This window comes from Suricata suricatta, chromosome 6, assembly GCF_006229205.1.
Source record: "Suricata suricatta isolate VVHF042 chromosome 6, meerkat_22Aug2017_6uvM2_HiC, whole genome shotgun sequence".
Lineage (NCBI taxonomy): Eukaryota > Metazoa > Chordata > Mammalia > Carnivora > Herpestidae > Suricata > Suricata suricatta.
The window spans coordinates 6,935,028-6,953,263 of record NC_043705.1 but is presented as its reverse complement, the minus strand read 5'-3'; the positions used below and the strand labels follow the sequence as shown (position 1 = coordinate 6,953,263).

At 38.0% G+C, this 18,236-nt stretch overlaps 1 protein-coding gene across 1 annotated transcript in view; it reads right to left on the bottom strand.

The window, feature by feature from the left end:
* Positions 1 to 4,679: 4,679 nt before the first annotated feature.
* DTWD2 (DTW domain containing 2) overlaps positions 4,680 to 18,236 on the bottom strand; it is a 95,599-nt gene continuing 82,042 nt past the window's right edge. The window contains exons 5-6 of the mRNA XM_029942381.1: positions 11,212 to 11,340; positions 4,680 to 5,523 (exon numbers count right to left, since the gene is read on the bottom strand). Of these exons, the coding sequence (XP_029798241.1) occupies positions 5,353 to 5,523; positions 11,212 to 11,340 (300 nt within the window). The 3' untranslated portion in view covers positions 4,680 to 5,352. The remainder of the gene's footprint in view (positions 5,524 to 11,211; positions 11,341 to 18,236) is intronic.

The window sequence follows — 18,236 nt, the reverse complement described above, 5'->3', positions numbered from 1 at the left end:
ACTGAAACCCGCCAGGACAGTAGGACTTAAATGTCATCACACACACACACAGTTTCCATGGGAGGTGACGGATGTGTTAATTAACTTGATGGAGAGAATCCATCAAAATATCAAGATTCAAAAGGAGAGAATCCTTTTACAATGAATATGTATTATCACAGGATATGTACATTTTAAATACCTCACAATTTTATTTATCAATGATACCTGAATAAAACTAGGAAAGAAGAAAAAGGAAAGAGAATATGTAAAGCAAATCCGGTAAATAAAAATTGAGATTGAAAAACATTAATTCATTCTATGCTATGGGACACAATTAAATGCAAACTCTCATTACATCTAAATAATACTTACAAAGATATCTACTCATACTTATTTTTAAGGAATAAATCTACATATTAAAAGGCTCTTTATATAAAACTTTTGAGTTCACCAAGTCAAATCTAGTTTTTTTACTTAGGGCATCAACCACATTTACTGCTATACCAATGACAATTGTATCTAAGGGTCAACAATTTACTTTCCTGAAATTCATCAATATTCAATGGAAAGGATTCTTTAATAACACAATCACATTTTTTAAATAGCCAATTTAGGGCAATAAATGGGAATACATGATGAAGAAACTGAAGAAGTCATGCAGAAGTACTCTTTTATATGATTCACTATGGTGGTAGTGAAGAGCCTGCTCCTTCCAAAATCTTGGGGGAAAGCCCTAATACCATAATGGTTATGGTTAGAGAAAGTTGGGTTTGAAGTCTTAAAATAGGGGGAACATAATTTTTCTTAATATGACTCTCATTTTTTCACATGAGCAACCCTGCAATCTAACCTAGAGAAACCTGCCACGCACTGTGACCTGCTCAGACACCACAGCTGTCAAGCCTTTATACTCAAGTGCAAGAAAATAAAAATAACACAACTCATTAGATGGTGATTTTCAACCCAACACACTGTGTTGCATAATCACCTTGTGTATAAAGAAATACTATCTTCTAAATGACATGGTTCAAATAACAATTCACAAAACAATCTACCCAACATCGATGTGTCGGTCGAGTATGTATGTAAAGACTACTGTCATCTATAAGTCCATTAAAAATGGAACTAGTCCAGGCAAATCAAGTAAATAAAAGGCATGTGAACTTAAAAGCCCACTAACACAGTACAAAGTAACAACTTTTATTTATTGTTTGAAATGTTTATTAATTTTGATAGCACATATGCACAAGCTAAGGGGCAGGCAGAGAGAGAGGAAGAGGGAGAATCCAAAGAGGGGTCTGCACTGCAGCTGAGAGCCCTGTGTGGGACTCCGTCTCACCAAATGTGAAATCATGACCTGAGCTGAAATCAGGAGTCCACACTCCACTGACTGAGCCACCCAGGTGCCCCTCAAAAAATAACAATTTCTAAAAGCCAGGTCAAATTTTCAGTTAAAATCTTCACATAATACTACACATTATAAGAATTTTTAATAACTAAACCTATTAATGATGGGTTTTTTAATGTCTTATTTATTTTTGAGAGAGAGAGAGAGAGAGAGTGCAAGCTGACAGCAACGAGCCTGATATGGGGCTCAAACTCACCAACTACTAGATTGTGACCTGAGCCAAAGTTGGACACTCAATCGACTGAACCACCAAGGCACCCTAATAGTTCTAAAATTTATTTAAAACTGCCTGATGAGAACAAGTGACTAAAGAAGCACTGAATACCAGAGAAGAGTAAATGAAATAATCTTGTCAGGAGATCAATAAGAAAAAATAAATAAAATAAAATAAGAGGTCAGTAAAATAACTTGAAAACTACATAAATTTTCTTTAAAAATGGTTATACATTTCCAAAAGCACTAAATTCTAAGCTTTTGTAAGTGTTCAAAAATTACCTTAAGTGCTGTAGCTAAAAGATAATGGTAGTAATTATTCTTAAAAAAATCAATATAAATTAAAATACAATTTAAAGACTTACATGCATCATATATAGGAATATCTTTTTAATAAGGCAATAATAGTAGATAAAAGAAATTTGCAAAATTTAATTTAAATCTGAAAAAAATTACTGTAAGATTATTTTAACCCATTTGTTAGGAAACCATTATACATTATCATTACTATTTCTTTTCTTTTATACCTAGATAGTATTTGATAGTAGTGGATAGCTCAGTTGGTTAAGTGACCAACCCTTGATTTTGGCTCAGGTCATGATCTCACAGTCATGAGATCAAGTTCCATGTCAAGCTCCACGTGGATGGAGACTGCTTAGGATTCTCTCTCTCTACCTCTCTCTGCTCCTCCCCTACTCTATCAAAATAAATAAACTTTTTTTAAATGAGCCAACCTGTATTTTAATAAAGAGTCAATAATACAGGATAGAAGTCTAACTTTTGCTTAGTATTTTAAAATATTTTCTGCATAGTTTCCTCAAACATTTACTAGCATTTTAATTATGACTAGAATTAAAGCTTTTACAAAGGGCTTAATCTAGATAAACAGTTAAAAAAAAAAAAGGATGAAAATGGTCAGAAATAACCACTCATATATCACACATGCACATGTATTTATAACAAGATTACTTTTAGGTCACATGTTTAGTTTTTCCTTACAACTTAATACTGTATGCAAAAAAGTCTAAAAGTCATAAATAAAAAACAAAACAAAGTCCCCTCTTCTTGCCAATATGGGTATACAACTTCAGTATATTTAAGTTAAATACAAATATATATTACATACACGTCTCTAATAGTATATAAAATGTCAGTAATGTTTTCCCAAAAGGGTGGGGAAAATTTGTTCTCTGAAATTGAAAGATTTCGCCCACCAAAAAAATATTTAAGTAGCCCGAGTTAGAAAAATATGTTCTTGAAATTCTATTTCAGTTGTTTCCATATGATGAGTTTATCACAGTCAATAAGCCTATTTGATGTATAAAATAAAAATGCGTGCTAGGTCAAAATGACATGCACCTTTTTCAAAATTAGGGCTACTACCCAAAGCAATCTATAGGTTCACTGAAATCCATACCAAACTTCCAGTGGCATTTTTCATAGTTATAGAACAAACAATCCTGAAATTCGTAATGAGCCACAAAAGACCCCAAAAGCCAAAGCAATCCCAAGAAAGAAAAACAAAAGGGGAAGCATCATGCTCCCTGACTTCACACTGTACTAACTATAGTTATCAAAACAGTATGGTATTGGCATAAAAACAGACACACAGATCCATGGAACAGAACAGAGTCCAGAATTAAACCTACAGACATATGGTCCATTAATCTATGACAAAGGAGGCAAGAATATTTAATGGGGAAAGTACAGTCTCTTCAATAAATGATGTTGGGAAAACTGAACAGCCACAGGCAAAAGAATGAAACTGGACTGCCATTGTATGCCACACACAAAATTAATTCAAAATGGATTAAAGACAAATGTAAGATGTGAAATCCATAAAAAACTAGAAAGAAAACAAAGACGGTAAGCTCCTTGACATCAGTCTTGGCAATGATTTTTTAAATCAGGCACCAAAAGCAAACACAACAAAAGCAAAACTAAACAAGTGGGGCTATATCAAAGTAAAAAGTTTCTGCACAACAAAGGAAAGCATCAGTAAGATGAAAAGGCGACCCCCAGGATGGGGGAAAATATCTGCATATCAGGTATTAATAAGGGGTAAATAACAAAAATATATAAAGAACTTCTACAACTCAACCAGAAACACACACACACTCTCACACACACACACACACACACAATTTGAATAAAAAGGGGGCAAAAAAAAAATGGGCAGACGAACCGAATGCACACTTCTAAAGAAGACATACAGATGGGCTAACAGGCATATGAGAAGAGGCTCAATGTCACTCATCATTCAGGAAAGGCAAATCAAACCCCCAACGAACTGCCTCTCCACACCTGTCTGAATGGCTGTAATGAAAAAAATCAAGAAATAACAAGAGCTGACACAGACATGGAGAAAAGGGAACCCTCACGCACTGTTGGTGGGAATGTAAACTGGTGCAGCCACCATGAAAAACAGTACGGAGGTTCCTCAGAAAGTAAAAAAAAAAGAATTATCATAGAACCCAGTAATTCCATTTCTGAATACTGATCCAAAGAACACAAAACGCCTAACTTGAAAAGATGCACCTCTATGTTTACTGCAGCATTATTTACAATAGCCAAGATATGGAAACAACCCATACAGACATCACTGGGTGAATAAAGAAAACATGGTGTGTATATACACAGCGGAATATTATTCAGCCACAAAAAATGAAATATTGCCATTTGCAACAACATGGATGGACCCAGAGGGCATAATGGTAAGTCAAATAAGTCACACAGAGGAAGATAATTACTATTTGATATCACTTATGTGGAATCTTAAAAAATAAAAAAAGCAAGCTCACAGATAACAGAGAACAGGCTGGGAGCTGCCAGAGGCAGAGGGTGAGGGGTGAGCAAAATGGGTGAATGGGGTCAAAAGGAACAAACTTGCAATTTTATAACAAATACGTCACGGGGATGTAATATAAAGCATTGTGACTATAATTAATAATCCTGCAAAATTACAAATACTGTAAAGTAGAAAGTTGCTAAGAAAGTATATCTTAAAAGTTAACACAAGAAAAAAATGTTGTTGTAAGTATGTATGAGAGATGTTAACTAGACTTCTGTGGTGATTATTTCTGCAATGTATATAAATATCAAGTCAATATGGTGTACACCTGAAACTAATATACTCTTATATTCCAATTATACCTTGATACAAAAAATGGGAAATTAATAGTAACACTGAAGTCATAATAGCTGAGTTCAAGTTTAGTACCTAAGGAATTTATTTAGCTCCCTTATTCTGCTGTATTATTGTCTGAAAAAAGTTCAATCTAGACTACTTGGTGATCATTATTATTCCAAACTAGAAAGTCTACGTACAATATTGCATATTGATGTAAGTATCCCATATTATAGGTCTACACCTAATGATCTATAAACATTCATGAAGAGTATTGTCCCAACCAGGAACGATCATTGCTTTCCATTTTATTTTTAAAAAAACTTGTAACCTCACTCAACGCTAATTTCAAACACGTTTCAAACTATGGATCTGGAAAAACGTATTAGAGGCACATTTTTTTAAAACAAATTCAGTATGAAACCTTGCTTTTTACTGGGTAAAGGAAATTTTTTGTTTGTTTGCTTTTTTATGGCTATTTGGTTGACTTCCTTCTGCTGGGAAAGTTTAGCACGCAACTCTCACTCTAGACAGTCAAAAACCCACAGACGTGAATTTTCTGAAAACGTCACCTGGTTTTATCAGTGGAAGACACCATAACTAGCACCGTGGAACAACAGACCTAAATTTTAACACTGTTCATTAACAGTTCCATTTTCCTGAGCTTGCGTTTGTTCTTTGGCATTGGCTTAGCATATAATCCGTTTTTCAGAAGGTGTTCCTTGCTGAGGCGAATTTGAGCACCATGCTGCAGCTGGAAAGAGCACAGAGCTTGAAGAGGGCGAAGCAAAGTCTGTGAAGAGAGAAAAAAGATATTAACATAGCATCTGTAACAAATCATCATACTCTATCTAGCTTTTTCTTCAGAAACAGAATTACGGTTCTTTTTATTATTATTGGCTTTTAACCATGAAAAGTAAAAGGCACTCTACTAAATATATGATGATATCTCACTATATAATTTCTTTTAACTCGTACCTACCTTACATACTGCTAAGGAGTTCCAGTAAAAAGATACAAATAGTTAATTTTCCACCTAGATACTAAAGTCTGAATTTAAATTTATACATTAATATATTCAAACACCTCAAAAAACTGTTGCCATTATAACAGTTTAATCTGTAACAAATAGAGTAAAAGAGACCTTTAAATACAAATCAGTTAATTCAGTTTCAGTCACAGACTGATGGAAGCTTCCTGTTACCGATAAGATGACGGCAGCCGTGGGTAACAGGTTTGGGAACACCTTGGTCCCAGGACCACATACAAGTTAGATACCCAGGTTTGGGTGCATGTGAAATAATCCTGGACTTGTCTAAATTCAAATACCTACAGAGCCAGCCATATAACATAAACATGTAACCTGGATGGACCCATTCGATACAATATGGTAGAAGTTAAAAAACAACTAGAGCAAATGTCCTACCTAAAGTTTTTCAAGGTCAGAAATAAAAATAATTTTTAAAAAACATACAACTCCACTGTGTCATGTGTTTAAAAGATTTTGAGTCAGATGCTTTCCTTGGGCCTGAAACTCCTGAACTAAATCTTCCAAATAACAGTAGCAAACTTGATTAAGGAAGCTGTTTTTTGTTTTTGTTTTTGTTTTTAGAAATAAAAGAAACAAAGAAAAAAATCTGATAGATTTAATCTAAAAAAAGTCACAAGGTCTATGTGAAAACGTAAGTGGCAACAATGAGCCTCATGGTTTTAATTTTACAATGAACTCAGACATTGTGGCAGCCGCTGGTAGGTACTCCTCCACACCCATTCTTTTCTTCCTTATCATTCCAAATGTTATTCAAGGTGCCAATGTAGCCAGCTGGTCATACTAACTGGCTACGGGCACGGTCCGTATAATGAAAGGTAAGTGGAGGTCCAGAAATAGTCTTTAAAGCGGGACAGACTCGGCAGGCAGGGGCTTCTGAGTGTTCTTGCCTGGAGCAGTGCAGTCCAAGGTGGGATAACCATCAAGTGACCATCATGCAATAAACATAAAGACTAAAGTCAAATACATACGATGAGGGACAGAAAGAGAGACGAGATCCCCAGCCCTGGACTGCTCACCCCACACTACTTATTTACAGGAGAAAAAGAAGCCTGCATGTACATGGTCCAACCCCCACAATAAAGGCTCTGTTACATGCAAACAAATATAATCCCTGACTGACAGAGCCCACCAGGACAGAGACAAACATGGCGGAAAAGCTCTGCATGGCGTTATCTTGGAGAGCCCCCTGTGTATGTTATAATCTCTTTTAATTTCCTCACTTCTTCAAATAAGAGAGGGAATGTGGAAATGAGTACATATTTCTTTACCAGGTAAATATAGTGGACTGACTGGATTCTGAAACATCATCCCTAGAAAACATACTAGGACTTTCCATAGGCTGAGACAATTCAACGTTCTATTGCTAGTTAGGACATTCATTAGATTCTTAATGGACAGAATGCTAATATTCTTCTTGTTAAGGGCCTCCAACTTTTGCCTCCTGAAAATAAGACTCTATCAATTCTCTGAGGTAATTAAGACAATCAGTTTTGGAGACAGATCTGGATTAGACCTGCACTCCATCTCTGTGGTCACCAATAGGGCTGCTCACAAATAGACCCGTCCTCCTTCTTGGTACATGGTCAGACTGCACTTCCCAACCCCCCTTTGAAGTTTGGTACAGCCACATGACTTGCTCTGGCTAAGGAAATGTGAGCACGAAGAAATCTGTCACCACTGGGAAGTAGCTTGAAAAGCATGCGCTATTCACCACCTCCCTTTGTGCCTTCCTTGATGAAAGGAAAGGGCGTGCCTCCATGGTGCCCCCATCAGCCCAGGCCAGCGACTGCAGTGAGCACAAGTCCTCCTGCCAACCTCCCACCGACAGTGAGAGAGAGGCACCAACCCCTGTTGTGTTGTGCCGTTCTGATTCTGCCACATCGAGCCTGTCTTGACGGATGTAATCACTTGCTAGCTAGGTGTTCCCGGATAAGTCACAGAACCTCTCCTTGCCTCATTTTCTTCCTCTATGAAATGAGGAGAACAATGTCAACCTTACAAGATCATTACTAGGTTATGCTAAGAGGATGCATTTAACGTGTTCAGCACACCACATGATAATAAATGATAGCGCTTCTGTATAACATTATGTCTGAGGCAGTGTGAGGCTATATGAGAAACAGTTTCAGAGGAACAGAGAAATAAGTTTGTTTGTAAAGGTTTATCTGGGGGGAAATCAGTGGTTTTTTTAAATTTTTTTTTTATGTTCTTTATTTATTTTTGAGAGACAGAAAGAGACAGTGGGAATAGGGGAGGGTCAGAGAGAGAGGGAGACACAGAATCTGAAGCAGGCTCCAGGCTCTGAGCTAGCTGTCAGCACAGAGCCCCATGCAGGGCTCGAACCCATGAACTGTGAGATCATGATCTGAGCCAAAGCTGGACGCTTAATCGACTGAGCCACCTAGGCGCCCCAAAACCAGTGTGTTTTAAACCCTTTTGTCTGCAGATATAAAGTGACAGTTCTCAAGGGCCCATTATTACCAATTACAGGCACTTAGTGCACAAAGCTTTACCACATCTAGCTGTACAGGTTCATAAGCAGAAGTGGTCCTAGTATTTAAAAAATCCCCCAGCTCAAGTTTTCCAAGCCCTGGTAAATTGTATACTAGCTGAATGAAAATAACCAATCTTTAATTCAAAATTTTTGTGAGTTTATGGGAAAGGACAGGAGTGTGGAGGGGGGTAGGGCAAGAAAGAACAAGGGGGTTAATTCTTCTGGAGTGCCTGGGGTCAGGTGATTAACACGCATTATTCCATCCAATCCTCGCACCAGCATTAGGAGGTAGCCCTTCCTGGTGTATTACAGATAAGCAAACAAGCACAGGAGGTTATATGAGCCGCCCACTGGCCCAAAGCGGCGATGCTAAGTGATGAAGGCTTCATTCAAACCTCCGTCAAAGCTCACACTGCTACTCTGAGTGTCCGGAGAACTGCTCAAGAAGAAAGGACAGGACGAACCAGCAGATGGAGAAGGCTGTTCCACGCCAAGTTCTTAACTTTGAGGAGCCTCCCCCACCTCTACAGAATAAAGCCAGCTGTAGAATTACCACTCTCCCGCACTGTCCGAACATTTCATTAGGAGTCCCCTAATAGGAGGTTACCAAGGGGGAAAGGTGCCATAGCTTTCCTCCCCAGGAGGGAGAGAAAACACCTACGTTCAGAACAGCTGGTCATTGCGTCTCTCAGGGGAATGAACTGGTATTTTTTTTTAAGTTATAGCTGGATGTGAACAGGCTGGACTTGGGCTTCCCCCACGGAGAAAGCTATCTTCGGTCAGCTGGAATAATAAGCAACGGGAGGTGTTCTATTATGCATTTCTTCAGCTCATGCTCCGGCCAATAATCTCATCAGCACCTTGCAAACCCCACATCTGACTGCCAAACATCCTTTTTCTAGCCCTGGTCACTGAAGTATGACTACTCCTGGTGACCCAAGCGAACAGAATGAGAACGTGAGGACCTCACCATGACTTGGGATTTCATGTTCAACTGGATCCACAGAAAACAATAACAAAAGCTGAAGACACGTTGGATCCTGTCGCCCTTCTGTTTCTTGAACTGGCTGTTAGCAGACATTATACTCACAACCTAAGATAAGCTTCGCGCTGTAACAGTGCACGAGTGCCAGAGTCAGATAGCTTATAAAACCGGGCAGGGAGGGGAAGCAGCGGGACCAAGCCGTCCCCAAGCCCTAGCCCTGCTGTATTACAATGTTATGAAATCTACCACCACTAAGAACATGAACGCTTCTGTTCAGAACTGAAGTAAAGATCCGATTCCAAGTGCAGAAAGAAGACATCTAAGTCCACATCTTTTCAGAACCCAGAGAAGGAGATAAAGTTTCAAATCCAAAGCCAAAGAATATTACATATTTCCCCTCAAGATTTGAGCTTTTAATGGGTCCTGGTCCGATGTTTGCTGATCCCAGAGCCTTACACCAACAAAAAGCAAAATGCAGAGATTGTACAGCATGCAAGTTTAAACAACAGTGCTCAGTGTCACCTTTCTTTTAAGATACATAAAAACAGTATATTATTTGTGCTCAAGAACATATAAAGAAAAGAGAGAAATTAGTATAGGACATATTAAGTGCTGTGTCAATGGCTAGGTACATGGGAGCAGACAGTCAACGTTAGAGCAGAGGGAAAAAAAGTTGGGGAACACTCTGCTTATTTGGGATAAAGATCTAGAGTCCTTCATGATTGTTTTTCCTCAAAGGAAAGAGAACAGTGAAAGAGAAATTGCCTAAACCCAGTACAAAGTCTACTTAGACAGATATACACAGAAAAAAACCTACTCATGAAAGCCTACTTCTTTCAAAAGAAGGAAAGCCTCCACCTCGCATTTTTGCATTTTCCGTAGCTTAGGGTAGGGAAGAAGGACAAAGCGATTCAAGGCCTGCTTCTGGCGTTCCTTCACGCTCCTTGCTCTGGAGGTCTTTTGTTCTTTTTCTTGGTAACCAATTCAGTTACTCTGACCTGAGCTTTTATCCATCAATGAAAATTTCTTCACAACCGAGGCACACTCTTACAATAATAGTAACCAGAGTGTATAATGAGAGAGAGAGAAAGAAGGCAGGAATAAATACCGTGTGTGTGTGTGTGTGTGTGTGTGTGTGTGTGTGTGCGTGTGTACACGCACACACACGCACTTGTCAGAAAGGAGAGTTATAAAACTCCATTTAGTTACGCTCATTATCCTCTGACTTATCTTCTTGAGTTGTATTTATCAAAAACCTTCCTTCAGTGATTAAAAATCTCTAACCATTTTTTATTTTGCTGTTCTTTTTTCTTTTGCCTTAAGTGCAGTTTCCTACACATCCCAAAAGACTGAACATTATTCTTTACTGATGATTAATTATATATGAAATCATCAGGCTTTCATGAAAATTAAATAAAATGATGATTACAGGTTATACCCTTTTCATATTCTGCAGGTGTTTTTTCTTAAAAAATTATCCTTTTTATGCTCTAAGCGAGTGGTTAATAAGATACACAGTAAGTTGGTACATTCTCAAATAAACCACCAATGCAAAAAAAAGTAGCTATAAAATATTCTTTTAATTAAAAAGAATAAAAGTTGTATACAAGAAAACACAAAATCCTAAAAGAGAAATACAAAATAATAAGAGAAAAATCTAACCAAAAAAACTGTATTTAATGTTGTGCTACTTAAAAGCAATTTAGCTTATTATAAATGCTGTTTGCACAGCTTAGAATGAATATTTAAATAATGCAATCTGGATGCCGAACTAACACGGAGAAACACCAGAGGGGGAGAGGAGGTTACAACAGTACACAAATTTCTATCACAGAGACACTATTTCACATTGGAGCTGCGAATTTCACAGGCTATGCATTTCTAAATTTTCTAGATAAAGTCTAACCAAACTGCTTACTTTCAAAAGCTATCTAACCTTCCGAAGACATACCTCCTGTATGTAATTATTCTTCTCCAGAATGGAAAGGGCAGCCGCTGCGCATTCCAGCGTAGAAAGACACCTGTTCGTTGGTTGCGTCCGAATGACATACTGACTAGAAACGCTAGTTTTTAACTGCACCTGAAACCAAAACACAGAATAACAGAATGTAAGTTTTGTTTTAAATTTAAAATTATAAAGTCTGTGGGGCACCTGAGTGGCTCAGTCAGTTAAATGTCTGACTTCAGGACAGGTCATGATCTCACAGCTCATAGGTTCGAGCCCTGCATCAGGCTCTGTGCTGACAGCTTAGAGCCTGGAGCCTGCTTCAGATTCTGTGTCTCCCTCTCTCTCTGCCTCTCCTCTGCTCATGCTCTCTCTCTCATAAGTAAATGAATCTAAAAAATTTTTTAAATTATTAAGTCTGTTTTAAATACTAATTTACTTCCTTCTAAAATCACCAGTTTAGAAATGTTAAATATATCTGTATCTCCTATACATAGTACCTGTAGTTATTGTTATTGCTAAACAGTCAGAGGATAGTTACATATGCATCTCACAATGAAAATATATTCACAATATATGCAAATACCAAAAAATCATAAATGAAAAGTTGTTTTTATTTTTTTATGCTTTTTATTTTATTTTTGAGAGACAGAGAGAGACACCGTGAGCAGGGGAGGGTCAGAGAGAGAGACATACAGAATCTGAAGCAGGCTCCAGGCTCTGAGCTAGCTGTCAGCACAGAGCCCGACACAGGGCCCGAACCCAGGAACTGTGAGATCATGACTTCAGCCGAAGCCAGACGCTTAACCGACTGAGCCATCCAGGTGCCCCTAAGAATCATAAATTAAAAGGCTAGTAATAACCCCTTCCCAGGGGGCAGAAGCATGAAAAGACACCGCACAAAAGAAAATATAAGAAGGGCAAATAGGTACATGTAAGAGTACTCAACGTGACTAAATCCAAATCAAAATGAGATAATATTTCACACTTGCTAGAAGAGTTAAAAATCAAAAAGACTGCCACCACCAAATGGGGAGAATATGGAGCAAATGAAACCCTCATGCATGGTAGCAAAAGTGAAAATATTTTAATCATTTTGGACACTGACAACTGGGTTTTTTATTTTATGGTTTAGGCTTCCATTGTTTCTTAATATAAACTGATAGGTGTATGACTGTGTGGAGGTGAGTGTGTACAAACAGATGTGTGTGCACGCACACACATCGAGCTGAGTGACACCTTGTGACTGACAGTCAGACATGGGAAAAGCAATAGAAAATCAAATGTCAACATTCTGGCCTTTTGATTCCTATTTTAATTAAATGAAACTCAAGCAATCTCACACTCATAAAACCATATTCCTAGCCCACATTCTGAAAAGAATCACATTTAAGGATGTGTGGGCAGAAGAGAACTTAAGTTTTCACTCATAAAATATGTGGAATGAGGCAGTGGTATCTAACTCCTACCAAATAGTAACTTAATAAAATCAGGTGTTGTCTCTCCTTTTCTAGACTCTTTGACGTTCTAAGAGCCTCTCATTCCTGTACAGCCTTAAAACTCTCCCATCCCTGGACCCCTGTCTCTCAGTCCTCTTCCTCCTTTGTTTCTCATGCCGTCAGTCACCCCATGATGAGAAATATGGTTCTTCTAGTCTAATGCATTTTGTCCAAAGAATTCTCCACAACTTGTATCCTTTCTCTCCTCCGATGGTGGAAGACGGGAGTAGGGGAAGAGAAGGGGAAGGGGAGAGAGAGGGAGAAAAGCAAAGTGAGGCATCATGAAAGATTCACTACAGGGGCGCCTGGGTGGTTCACGCAGTGAAGTGGCTGAGGGTCCAGCTTCAGCTCAGGTCATGGATTCGAGCCCCGTATCGGGCACTCTGCTGTCAGTGCAGAGCCCACTGACGGGCCCTCTGCTCCCCTCTTTCCCCTCCTCTGCTCGTACACATGCTCTCTTCCTCTCTAAGATAAATTTACACACATACATACAAATAATAAAAGATTCCCTACAGAATGTGTTTAAGAGTACACTCTTTAAAATATATTTCATAACATTTTAGATGAAATCATATTATATATACTCTGCATTTCTACCAGTGTAAAAAGATGGAAAACATGCTGGGAGGGAAAGAGACGGAGAAAAATGGCTGAGAAACATGTGCAATGATCGAAGAAAGCCTGTGATTAAATAACTGTAAGAATAATTCATAATGTTGATGAACTGTAATTACCAACCCTTTGATATGTCATCAGGTCAACTAGAAAACCGAGCATAGTCAACTACCGCTTTCAGTATTTAATTCCATCACTGGAGAAATTGATAATAAACATCTGATTATAACAAAATCTTTGGGAAACATGCAAATTCACAGTGAATCTTGTTTACTGGAATAAATTTGATTTTTGAAAAAGAAGTCTGTAAAAACCAAAACTAAAAAATATAAAAATAAATTAAAAAGAAGTTTGCTATTTCAGTGAGTAGCTTTACTTCTTACTGTGGCCCACGTGCCTACATGGAAACTCAGAATTTGAAATTTATCAAATGTTAGAAGACTTCAAAATGTCCTTCACAGATTATCTCTCCAGGAATTATTGAGTAATTGGATGTGTTAAAAGAGTAAATCACTAACATCTGTAATATGAATAACACACATGTCATTAGAGCACGTTAATGGGATCTTCTCACAGCGTCTATAATGCACATGTGCTCTATCACTTTCATCACACTTGGTATATCGTAAGAACAAAAATTCTGTCAATCCATCTTCTTGAGAAGTCACAGGCATCATAATAAATAATTCATTAGAAAATAACTTGTCTTCTTAAGTAAAAGTTCAAGGAAGGGACGCCTGGGTGGCTCGATCAGTTAAGCGTCCAACTTTGGCTCAGGTCATGATCTCATGGTTCATGGGTTCAAGCCCCATGACAGGCTCTGTGCTGACAGCTTACTCAGATCTTGGAGTCTGCTTCATATTGTAAGTCTCCTTCTTTCTCTGCCCCTCCCTCACTTGCGCTCTCTGTCTCTCAATAATAAATAAACGTAAAATAATTTTTTTAAGTTCAAGAAAATCCATAGCAAAATTAACTATTCTCAGAAAATAAAAAATTAATATGTGATGAAAGTATGAAGCTCTATTGAAAGACCAGGATTAGGGGAGCCTGGGTGGCTCTCTCTCTCTCTCAAATAAATTTTAAAATAAAGGAAGAAAAAAAAGGAATACTAGGTAATAGTTTAATGGCTATGATCACTGCTCAGATGCCTTCAGAAAGGGCTTTTTCAAAAGTCTCCTTCCTAAGTGCATCTTTAGCTGTTTTTCTCATAAGTGGCTTATATCATTAAAAATCTGACATAGCATGTGTGGTGGTTTAGTAATGGCTTTCAGGGCCACAAAATAAGTAAATACGTTATCCAAGGAAATAACATGCCATGGCGTCTCTGAATAATATAACATAGGCATTTTTAAAATAATTTACTAATATATATTAGTTAATCCTTTTGTCAAACAAATAAACTAAAATAAGACCTCAAAATTAAAATTTTAATTAATATCTCCCATCCCCACAAATATTACAGTTGTAAGATTTGATGGTGATTGTTATCTGCACTTAGATTCTTTTAAGCCAAGTGTCATTACTCCGTAAAACTATTGTGCTTCTTAATTATTGAGTCACAAAACTTTCTAATCACTTGATCAGCTGCTTACAGGCTTCTACGAAAAGCAATCTACTCTCCAGGCATTCTGAAACCCCAGTCGGGCAGAGGCCAGAACAAACCCCCCTTTGGTGGCATCCTGAAGTCTTCACCACGGAAGGCACACATAAAACCCTCCTTTCTGCAGCAGCCTTTCTTCTGCAACTTAGCACAAGCAAGATTCTTCATCTGAGCCTACGAGCAGACCTCTGAGAGGGAGGCACTGCATCTTTCCCCGAGCCTCAATCTTTCCATCCCCTCCATTCCTTTCATTCCCTCAGTGTAATTCAGCAATGCGAGCTGATCGTTGGAAGGGCCCAACTTTCACATCAGACAGTTGCCAACTGTGACACAGACTGGGCCACATTAGTTCAAAGCGTTAGGTGCTTACTGGACACTACGTGCCCTTCCTGATAACGTACTCGCACTGTCTCTTGTAAGACTCACAGAGACCCTGTGAAGTAAGCACTATTACGATGTCCACTGCACAGAGGAGGAAACTGAGCTGCAGAGGGTGAAGCTAAGGAACTCAAGGTTCTAAAGTCAGTCATGGTGGAGCAGATACGTGAATCTACAAAATCTTATTCAAGAGCAGAACTCTATCACCAGGCTCGTAATTAAAGGTTAGCCGAACCTCAACATGTGAAATAAAGATAGTCTTCTGTAAAGCAAGACTAAGTCACCCCCTCAGGAACTTCAGGGTTCTTATGAACATAGTTTGAACAACACTGATACAGAAGAAAGCATCTTCTCCCAAACGTGAAAGTTACTGGTGAGCATCAGTGCCCACACCATGCTCCAGCCCCACCGTTCTATGAAGCTTGCAGAACGTTTTCGTAGGGTGGGGGTTCCAGGACTAATGTTGAAACTCAGGATTTGATAAAAATAAAATCAAAATAGGTATTAGTTATAGATAAGATGGTAATGTTAGTGTTACTTCCAAAATACATGATTATTTAAGTTATTTTTTTCCAGGATGGCTTGAGAAACTTCATTTTACAACAGAACTTCGATGGGAAAATCTACTTCCAAAACAACAACAACAAAAAACTTGTACAATAGATTTGGTTTAAAACTTAGCACCTTCTTATATATCAAAATGAGAAAGTAAAGTTTGTTTATTAATTCTCCAACGTACAAAACCTTTCATGTTAACCTGGAAAACTGTCCTCTAATAGAACTCACTGAAATTTAGACCTAGAGGGTTCTAATAAATACTTGTCTTAGTGTCAAGAGTTGAATAAAATTTCCTATCATTTCCCAGTTTTCTCTAAAGCAGTGATGGAAATGGCAGTTTAAAGTAGAAGGAGCAGGGGTGCCTGGGTGGCTCAGTCGGTTGAGCTTCAGACTTCAGCTCAGGTCATGACCTCGAGCCATGAGTTCAAGCCCCACATTAGGCTTGGTGCTGTTGGTACAGAGACATTTCAGACCTTCTGTCCCTCTCTCTCTGTGCCCTTACCTGGTGCTCTCTCTCTCTTTCCAAAATAACTTTTAAAAAAAAAATAAAAAGAGTAAAGGTCAAATATGACCCATAGAATATGCATTTAACATTTAATTATTCTTTGTTTTTGGTTGTCAGTTCATATTAGTTACGACCTGTGTTTTACAAGTGTTATAAATGTATAAAAAAGATGCTATAACTCAAAATACAATTAAAAAAATAGAAAAAAGACAAAAATATTGAAGTGTACACTTTTAACAGGTGAATTATATGTTATGTGAAGTATATCTTAATAAAGCGGTTTTAAAAATACATTTAAAAAGTTTTATGTTAAAAATGCTAAGAGACAATTGATGAGCCTAAAAATTAAGCAATTACAAATTTCAAATTTGAGCAACTCTAAATAATAATACAAAATTAAAATTCTCTGAAGTGACAAATTTAGCCAAATTATCTTGATCACTGCTTTTCTTGTTAATAAACATATTTAATTTACCACTGTCTTTCACAAAACTCTCAATTTTGCCAATATCTGAAGTCACTGGGAATGACAGGCATGAAATATATCCAGAAGCAAAGTACAAACACAAAGATTCATGGGATCACAGAACTGGAAGTAATCTTTAGAAGTCAACTGTCAATCTCCTTGTTTTCAGGCATGATTATTCTTTAAACATTTTTTGAATTCACAGAATTATCCTAAAGTTTAAAATATGGTAAAATTGGGGTGCCTGGGTGGCTCAGTCAGTAAAGCATCCGACTTTGGCTCAGGTCATGATCTCACAGGCCGTAGGTTTGAGCCCCACATCGGCCTCTGTGCCTGACAGCTCAGATTCTAGATTCTGTGTCTACCTCTCTCTCTCTGCCCCTCCCCCACTCTCTCTCTGTCTGTCTCTCAAAAATAAAATAAAGATATAAAAAAGTATTAAATGGGGCGCCTGGGTGGCTCAGTCGGTTAAGCCTCCGACTTCGGCTCAGGTCAGATCTCACATTCATGGGTTTGAGCCCCGCGTCGGGCTCTGTGCTGGCAGTTAGCTCAGAGCCTGGAGCCTGCTTCTGGTTCTGTGTCTCCTTCTCTCTCTGCCCCTTCCCCTCTCAGGCTCTGTCTCTCTCTGTATCAAAAATAAATAAAACATTTTAAAAAAATTTAAAAAAAAGTATTAAATAAAATAATGCTAAAATATAATAATTTCTCATAATTAAATAACTATTTTAATTTCTAAGCTTCCTCTTTACAAAAAAAAAGAATTAATGGAGGCAGCAAAGCAAAGATTATTGGCTATAATAACTTGAGTGATTTCGGCAAACTAACAAAACTTTAGCCACTAAACAAACCCCAAAAATAATGTCACTATAGATAACAAGTCTGTGCATTACTTTCTGCTGTCCCAGTTCATAATTTTTCCAATAACAATTAGTAAAGACAAGTCTCAGTGGAACACGCTAAAGAAAATAACTTTTGTAATATCAACTGAAACTCAAATTGTCCAACCTAGGGGCATTTGGTTGAGTGTCTGACTTGGCTCAGGTCATGATCCCACACTTCATAAGCTTGAGCCCCGTGTTAGACTCTGGGCTAAGAGCTTGGAGCTGGAGGGGTGCCTGGGTGGCTCAGTCGGTTAAGCATCTCCAGCTTCGGCTCTGGTCATGATCTTGCAGTTCATGGGTTCAAGCCCCGCATCAGGCTCTCTGCTGACAGCTCAGAGCCTGGAGCCTGCCTTCGGATTCTGTGTCTCCCTCTCTCTCTGACCCTCCCCTGCTCGCGCTGTCTCTCTCTCTCTCTCCCTCTCAAAAATAAATTTTTAAAAACATTTAAAAAATCTTTTTTTAATTTTAAAAAAATATTTTAAAAATTTAAAAAAAGAGCTTGGAGCTGGAGGCTGATTCAGATTCTGGG